Here is a 9468-nt window from a genome sequence, read left to right on the forward strand (position 1 = left end):
TCTCTCTCTCTCTCTCTCTCTCTCTCTCTCTCTCAAAAATAAATAAACATTAAAAAAAAGACTGTAAATGCTCTTCAACAACAACCAGAGGAAACTTTGAAAAAATAAGATTTATTACTTACAAGACCTGGAAAATTACACAGCACACCTGGGGCCACACAGTGAGGTTGCAGATAGAGAGAGGGAGAGTGTATGGGCCTGGGGTTCTACTTTTATTGGGGTTGAGAATGGAGGCCTAGGATTTTGTGAGCTCACTAATGGTGAATTTAAGACATAAGAGCAGGAAAATAAACTCAAAATGGATGAAAGACGTAAGTATAAAACAGAAAGCCATGAAAATCCTCGTGGAGCAAGCAGGCAAAAGCCTTTTTGACCTGTGCTGCAGCAACTTCTTACTCAACATGTCTCCAGAGGCAAGGGAAACAAAAGCAAAAATGAACTACTGGGACCTCATCAAAATAAAAAGCTTCTGCACAGCGAAGGACACAATCAGCAAAACTAAAAGGTGACCAACAGAATAGGAGAAGATATTTGCAATGACATATCACATAAAGGGTTAGTATCCAAAATCTATAAAGAACTTACCAAACTCAACACCCAAAAAACAAATAATCCAGTGAAGAAATGGGCAAAAGACATGAATAGACACTTCTCCAAAGAAGACATCCAGATGGCCAACCGACACATGAAAAAATGCTCAGCATCACTCATCATCAGGGAAATACAAATCAAAACCACAATGAGATACCACCTCACACCTGTCAGAATGGCTAACATTAACAACTCGGGCAACAACAGGTGTTGGCGAGGATGCAGAGAAAGAGGATCTCTTTTGCACTGCTGGTGGGAATGCAAACTGGTACAGCCACTCTGGAAAACAGCATGGAGGTTCCTCAAAAAATTTAAAATAGAACTACCCCACATTGTACTACCTGGTATTTATCCAGGGGATACAGGTATGCTGTTTTGAACAGGCACATGCACCCCAATGTTTATAGCAGCACTATCAACCATAGCCCAAGTAAGGAAAGAGCCCAAATGTCCAACAATGGATGAATGGATAAAAAAGATGTGGTATATATATATACAATGGGGTATTACTCAGCAATCAAAAAGAATGAAATCTTGCCATTTGCAACTACGTGGATGGAACTAGAGGGTATTATGCTAAATGAAATTAGTCAGAGAAAGATAAATATCATATGACTTCACTCAAATGAGGACTTTAAGAGACAAAACAGATGAACATAAAGGAAGGGAAGAAAACAATATAAAAACAGGGAGGATGACAAAACATAAGAGAGTCTTAAATATAAAGAACAAACAGAGGGTTGCTAGAGGGTGTGGGAGGGGGATGGGCTCAATGGGTAAGGGACATTAAGGAATCTACTCCTGAAATCATTGTTGCACTATATGATAACTAACTTGGATGTAAATTTTTAAAAAAAGAAATGAAGTATAAAAAGAAATAATAAATAAATAAATACATACATACATACATACATACATACATACATACAGGAATTTAAAGTGTGGGAAGAGAGAGAAACAAGTGGCCCAATTTTCAGTTATCAAAATTCACCAAGATCTCTAAAACAAAGGAACCTCAGTGAGGGAAGGCAGTCTGACTCTATATAGTTGGGTGTCTGGCAATGTGTTTGAGATCATGATTGAAATAGCAATCAAGCTTAGGTCAAGCACTTGCATTACAAAATAAGGAATAAAACACAACTATCAGGGTTTATACTACAATAGCAGGATGTTTTCCCCCTCTGTCTCTTTTCAAGATTTTCTCTTTATCTTTGGTTTATTACAATTTGAATTTGATATGTGTAGGATGTAAGGAGGGTGGTATTTATCATGCTTGTTATTCTCTGAGCTTTCTGGATCTGCATTTTGGTGTCTGTACTTAATTTTGGAAACTTCTTGGCCATAATTACTTCAAATATTTTTTCTAATATTAGAGGATGGTGCATGCTTTTGTATATATCTTATGTATATGTATACACAAAAGATACATATATATTTATACTTCTTGAAATTATCCTACAGTTTCTGATGTTCAGGGCGGGGGGGAGCTTGGTTTTTTCTTTTTTTTTTTTCTCTTTGCATTTTTGTTTGGGAACTTTCTACTGACCTATCTTCAAACTCATCTGTTCTTTTCTTGGCCCCATGCAGTCTACTAATGAGCCCATCAAAGTCATTCTTCATTTATGTTACAGTGTTTTTGATTTCTAATATTTCCTTTGAATTTATCTTAGAATTTCCATCTCTCTGCTTACATTTCCCATATATTCTTAAATGATATCTAATTTTTCCATTAGATCCCTTAACATATTAATCATAGTCATTTTAAATTCTCTGAGAATTCCAGTATCTTTGTCATATCCCACTCTGGTCCTCATGCTTTCTTTGTCCCTTTAGGCTGTGGTTTTCTTGTGTTCTTAGTGTGGTTTATAATTTTTTGTTGGAAGCTGTACATGATGTAATTAGTAATCGGAACTGAGGTAGATATGTCTTTAGCATGATGTTTTATGTTAATCTGACTAGGAGTTGGACTGTATTTAATATTTGCTGTAGCCCTAAGTGCCAGAGCAACCAAATTTTTCTAAAATGCCCTTGTTTCCATCCCCACCTTTTGACTTTGGCCTTCCCTAAGTACACCTCCTCAGAGAAAGTCTGCATCCTGCAGCTATAATCCACTGTTAGTATACAAGAGCCCCATTAGTACAATGATAAGATATGGGGGGAATCTATAATCTTATAATTAAATCTCAGTCTTGTAGTGGATCTATGTTCCCGGGATGTGACCTTTACAAGTGTTTCTTAGCTTGCTACCCACCTTAGGTAATAAGACAGGAAGGCTAGAGGGGTCTGGGGTGGGAGAAACACTTTTCCTTTGGGTGGGATAAGGCTCTGGTAGTCTTTTCCCCTAGATAGCAGCCCTTTGTTATAGAGAACAAATGAGCTCTGGGTATATTTTAAGATGATTAATCATCCTCTTCTACTGCCAGGGCCACAAGCAGATCTTTCTTGGCTCTTAACCATGAGAACATGGTGGAGTTCCTCAAGGATAAACCCAGGTATTAGTTTCCCCATAATTGTGACCCCCAAGAGTTTCTTGATTATCCACTCTCAACCTAGCAGTTTATAAAAAGTACCATTTAAATTTTTGTAGCAGTTTCAGCTCCAGGACTTCTGTTCCAGGTAAGTAGATCTGGCTGTGGCTTTCTGGATTCACCTATCTCTCCAGATTTGGAGGAGAATTTACCCTGCAACCTCAGTTCTCTGATAGATCCAATAAATGTTATTGGTTTCCAATTTCTTCAGCTTTTTTTTTATAAGAATAAAAGTGACAACTTCTGAAACCTATGTTAGTTTTTTATCTTATTAACAGGCAGTGGAATGTTCCTTTTTCTGCAATAGTCAGAGAATCACATATTATCTAATATAAATCTTCAGACATAGGACCCATGCAAGTTCTCATGCATTATTGCCCCCAAAGGCAGGGCTGTGAAAATATGAATATGTTTATTGCCAAGTTGCTTTCTCTGTCCTTTCTACCCCTAAAGATTGTATTTTTATTAATGTGAGCCTTCTCTCTCTGTCTCTCTCACACACACACACAAATGATAAAACCACAACTATTTTTTCCTAACTGATTGACTCCAAGAGATTAAATCTATTGTGTTATCTTTGCAGTGCAAAGCCTGTAGTGTTTTTAAAGCATTTATATGTGTTTTTTTTGTCTTGTTTTAAATACCAACCCTTATTTTCCAGATTATTGGTGAATGATATAATTTTACCCATTTTTTTATTCATTCATGTATTCTTTTATTCACCAACTATTTGTTGGTCACTTCTCAAATACAAAATGCCCAGCTATGTCTCTGAGAGATATAAAGCCCAGAATTCACTGACACTCCTAATGGGAAGTTATATGTGAAGGACTATACTACAGAGAGGTTACAATACTGAGAACCAAGACGATTTGAGTGTTAACTAGGAGAAGAGATTGGATTTACCAGATATAATCAAGGCACCATTAAGATTTGATGTCAGATCTATATCAGACAGAGCCCAGGCAGAAAACAGAAAGTACACTCAAACAAGGTAATGAAGAAGACTTTAAAAAGGAACTATTGACAAAAGTCAATAGAAGGAAATTGGGAGAAACATCAGTATATCCAACAAGGGGTGGTGATGCATCCTGAAGCTAGCAACAGCAAAGAAGTTTTTCTGCAGCTAGGCCTGAAGGGGGCAAGAGGAGGGTACATTACCAGAACCAAGACAGAGCTATAGAGAATCATACTTCTAGAAGATGGCCACATGTCAGGAGCTGTGGATGTTGGTGGAGAACTATAGTTACTGCTAACATAAGCTCTGGCAAGGAATGAACAGTGGAATAAATGCTCCAACACCACACTCCTCCTGTTTTCCAACTTCCTACTGCTATTTCCCATTGGCTGAACTCAGATGCAAGTCAGAGGGCAGACCCCCAGAGGTCAGCTTTCTGGGGAGCAGAGAGGATTGGGAAGGATGAAAAGTGAATCTGGAGGAGCAAACAGAAGATACCCAGTTCAACAGGAGTTTGTGCCTCTGGAATCTGGGAGGGAGAATCTCACGGGGCACTGATGGCTACAAATCCTTCATTTGAAGTGGGAGGTATAGACAAAACATGTTGAAAACTGTTGCCACTTCCACCACCACCACATCTTACTTCTTCCACACAAACACCTGAACTCTCACCTTCACCTCTCTGAAGCAATGTAAATCCATTTTTTAAAAGATCTTGGTGAAAGGAGAGTGAAACTGGTGGCAAACATTCACCTTTCTATCTACAGCCTTCTAGCAGCAAGAGGAGGAAACCGTCGAACTGCCAATGTGATAGCCCATGGGTTTGCCAATCTTTTAACTCTGGACAAAAAGACCCTCCAAGAAATTCTAGTGCATTATCCAGATTCTGAAAAGCTCCTCATGAAGAAAGCCAGGTACAACCTTTAAAACCTCATTAGAAGGGCACCTGCGTGGTTCAGTAGGTCCAGCATCCGACTCTTGATTTCAGCTCAGTTCACAGTCTCACAGGTTCATGGGATTGAGCCCCATGTTGGGCTCTGCACTGACAGCACAGGGCCTGCTTAGGATTCTCTCTCTCTCTCTCTCTCTCTCTCTCTCTCTCTCTCTCTCTCCCCTGCCCTTCCCCCCCCCATTCAAAATAAATAAGCTTAAAAAAAATTAGAGTTGGTTTTACACTGTAATATCTAAGAGGAGAACTATATTATGATGGCAGTGATCAACTTTCTCCATAAGAAACATTCAACAAACAATTGTTTATGCAGATATCCATTGAAAACTTCACAGATTAGGAGACAAGACAGTGTCTCTGGTAGGTTTTTCCAGAACTTTTACGGTACTATCTAAAATAGCCTTTCTCTTCCATCCACAGTGTGCTTCTAAAGAAGAAGGCTCCAGGCACAGAGGAATCCCCTCCAAGAAAAGGACTTGCTTTTCTCTTCCAACCAAAACAAAAGACACCCAAAATGTTTAAAGCTCTCCTGGGAGGCACAGGAAAAGCAGGTCTTACAAGACTACTCAAAATGAAGAGGGAACAAACCATCCAGGTAATGAGGCAGAGTGAATTGAGGGCTGTAACAGATCATTGAACTAAGTATACCCAGACAAGCTCCTACTCTAATTCCATTTCAAATACTGGGACAGTTTGGATGCATCTAATGTGAATAATTACTACTTTATTTATAGCACTTATTATTGTCTAAACTATATCCTCATATTTCATTACATTTAATCCTCACAGTTTATTATAGATGGTTTTAATATATATGTATATACAAACATTCAACTCTCATTATCTATATATTCTGTATATTTGCAAATCTGCCTATTTGCTGAAATTTCTTTGTATTCCCAAAATCAATACTCCATGTGGTCATTTGCAAACATACATATGTGCAGAGCAGTGAAAAATTTAAGTTGCCCAATGCACATGTCCCCAGCTGAAGTTGAGCAAGAAGACAACTCTACCTTCTTATTTCAGTTCTCACACTGTAAACAAGTGACCTTTTCATGATCTATTTAAGTGCTATGTTTTCCTCATTTTTGTGGTGCATAGTGCTGAAGCTCTGTCTAGTGATCCTAAGCACAAAAATTTCTGATATGCCTTACAGGCAAAAGACATGTGTTAGATAAGCTTCATTCAAGCATGAGTTATAGTGCTGCTGGGCATGAGTTCAATAAAATGAATCAACAATATATATTAAATAAATGTCCCTAAACATAAATACGCATAAAACAAGGTTATGTATTGATTTGTTGACAAAAATGTGGCCAGAGCCTCATACGAACCAAATCCTGCATTACCCCTAGGAGCAATGGTTCAGTATTTGCTAATTCTGTGTTTGTGGCAGCTGTATAGAACAAAACTACCAGGAATAATGAGAATCAATTGTTTATGTATAAACATACATATACACCTATAAATATATAGCACATTTTACCAATGAGCCAGTGAATACTTTCACAAATATTCAATCACTTATATATCACAAATGTTTAAACCCAGAAATAACTTCACAGATTTTATCCAAACCCTTCATATTATAGATAAAGAAACAGCTCAATTTATTTGGATAAGTTCACAAAAAGTGACAGAGCGAAAACTATTACTCAGGTATTCACACTTGTAGTCCTATACTGAGCTGCCTCCCAATTCCTAGAAATGTCAAGATACTCAAATGTTACAGTTTTTCTGTCTTTATTTTCATATTTCTTTGATTCTTATAATAAGTCTATGGGGCAGCTATTGAAAAACAGAGCAGGGATGCAGGTTTTCTGAATCTAGTCATGTTATCTCTTAAACTGTAAGAAATGGCTGACTGGATCTTTCAGAAAGTTGGTAAAGCAAATATTATAAACCAGTCACACTCAAGAGACTAAAACTTGCCTCTTTTCACAGAGAAGCACTATGGTGAAAATTAGGGATACAGTGTAAGCCAAATCAGCATAGAAATAATAATCTCTGTAAAGGTTCATGAGTTCCAACCCCGTTATCTGGCTCTGCACTGACAGTGCCGAGCCTCTTGGGATTCTCTCTCTCTCCCTCTCTCTCTGTCCCTCTCTTTGCTTGTGCTCTCACTATCTCTCTCAAAATAAATAAAACTTTTTAAAAAATTAAAAAACATAATAATCTGGGTAAAAGACTTACAGGGTAAAGAAATATGTGTCAACATGTTAAGTAAGTTTCTCAACTTTATATGTGCCATTCATACCTAGTAAGAGCCTCTCTTAAACTGACCCCAAGTATCATCAGCACAGAGCATAGTATGTTTTTTTACTATGAAATTTCTACAGATGATACTAAGCATAATAGTTTCTAAAACCATATAGCTCAACCACCCGTGGGACAAATAAGACTGTATGAGGAAAGAGATATGAGTTTCTCCCTGAGGTTCTCCCATGAGCTTATGCAACAGGAAAACCATACTTTCTGTAGTATTTTTATGGCATTTGGTTAATACTTTTTTATTAGAAAATAAATATTTAAAATTTCATCTTCATAAAATAAATAAGTACATATTTTTAAAGCAAAGAGTCCTAAGCACTAAGTCTAATAGTTCAGTGAGCATGAGGACCAATAGGAAGAGAATTCCTTGTCAGGGACAAAAATGCAGTCCAGAATTACACTGTCAAATGTGACAGCTCAGCCTCCTTCTTCAGCACATCACAAAGCTGTCAAATGATAGTAGAATGCAAGGCAGACATGATTCCCACATTAACTTAATTCAGACAGTCTTTGTCTTGGTGGTGATCCTTAGCAATTGAATATTAATCATAAGACTCCAATGTCCTTGATTATGATTTCAAAACCAACTTTTTGTAACTACTTCTTCCAGGAAAAAAGTGAAAACTCCAAAGAAGGAGAGGGTAAAGGAAGAGAATATGAAGATAAAGGAAGAGAACCAGTAGAGAAAACACAGGACAGCTCCGAATGTAGAGCAAATACTGTTACAGCAGAGGAAACGCCCCAGTCAATTAGAAGGGCAGCTTTACCCAGAGGAACTACTCGTCAATCACTCATCATCAGCATGGCTCCTTCTACAGAGGCTGGGGAAGAAGTTCTGATGATTGAAGTTAAAGAAAAGGCTAAACAATAAGTGTTTGATTATCTTTAGATGTAATCTAGCTAATTCCCAAAGAGATTGTACCCAGGATTGTAGCTTAAATTAATGAGGGGAAAAGACCTTGCCAGGACCCCTGAGAATCCATAGACAAATCCCTGGCTTAGTTTCTAGAACTTATGTGAGAGTGTGATCTTATGCAGTAGTAATAAGAAGATTATTTTCAAAACCATCCTTATTCTCCATTGTCATTAGCTTTGTGCAATTGGTATTTCTCCTAATTTTATGTAGTAAGGTTTTTTTCTCTTCCATTCTTTCTTGATGATGTTTCTTCCTCCATTTTGATTAGCTTGGGATTGGCCCTGAAGTGATTCACTTACCTTTTCTCTTCAGTGTGTGTGTGTGTGTGTGTGTGTGTGTGTGTGTGTGAGAGAGAGAGAGAGAAAGTCTTGCATGGTACTGTTATTTCTCACTTGTAGGGGATTATGAGATTTCAATAAAATGTCAAAAATAAAACATCAGGTGATTTCCATTCAAGCAAGGATGATGAGTCGTTCAAATATCCTATCAATCCAGCAGTTGGAATTGAAGGGAAGCAGAGATAACGGAGTCTGTGGATGTGAAATCTGACTTGCAGAAAAGTCCCCTGAGGAGCAATATTGGTCAGTGGTACTAACAAACCCACGGGGAAATATCATATTGTAGCGACATGTTGGAAAACTCATTCCGTTTGCTAAAGAAACAAACTTGAATATTTTCCCTCATACCAACTTAAAAGGCAACAGTCTGCCTAACTCATCTGGCTCCACAGACTCAGACTGGAGGAATCCGATCATCCCCATCTTCAGGTAGGCTAAAGTGATGTTTCTCAGAATCTTCCTCAAGTGTTTGCTTCTAAAGGTGCCAGATCTCAGGGTGCCTGGGTGGCTCAGTCGGTTGAGCGTCTGACTTCGGCTCAGGTCATGATCTCACGGTCCCTGAGTTCGAGCCCCGCGTCGGGCTCTGTGCTGACAGCTCAGAGCCTGGAGCCTGCTTCAGATTCTGTGTCTCCCTCTCTCTCTGACCCTCCCCCGTTCATGCTCTGTCTCTCTCTGTCTCAAAAATAAACATTAAAAAATTTTTAAAAAAAAATAAAGGTGCCAGATCTCAGCTTCTCATTGTTTTCAGCTTTAGTAAAAAGTGATGAGGTTAGGAAGGCAGACTGTACACATGTCAGATTGACATATCCCTACAATTTGCAGAACCTACATGTACAGCTGTTTACAAAATCTCCAAGTTAATTAAGTGCACTTTAGGAAGTTGTCCTCATGAATCAGCTAACATTAGCATAATT

General features: G+C 38.1%; 1 protein-coding gene across 1 annotated transcript in view; it reads left to right on the forward strand.

Annotated features, from left to right (window-relative positions):
* CNGB3 (cyclic nucleotide gated channel subunit beta 3) overlaps positions 1-9242 on the forward strand; it is a 99264-nt gene extending 90022 nt beyond the window's left edge. The window contains exons 11-13 of the mRNA XM_049632682.1: positions 4845-4991; positions 5447-5621; positions 7911-9242. Of these exons, the coding sequence (XP_049488639.1) occupies positions 4845-4991; positions 5447-5621; positions 7911-8171 (583 nt within the window). The 3' untranslated portion in view covers positions 8172-9242. The remainder of the gene's footprint in view (positions 1-4844; positions 4992-5446; positions 5622-7910) is intronic.
* The last annotated feature ends 226 nt before the right edge of the window (positions 9243-9468 follow it).

The sequence above is a fragment of the Panthera uncia genome, chromosome F2 (genome assembly GCF_023721935.1).
Source record: "Panthera uncia isolate 11264 chromosome F2, Puncia_PCG_1.0, whole genome shotgun sequence".
Classification (NCBI taxonomy): Eukaryota; Metazoa; Chordata; class Mammalia; order Carnivora; family Felidae; genus Panthera; species Panthera uncia.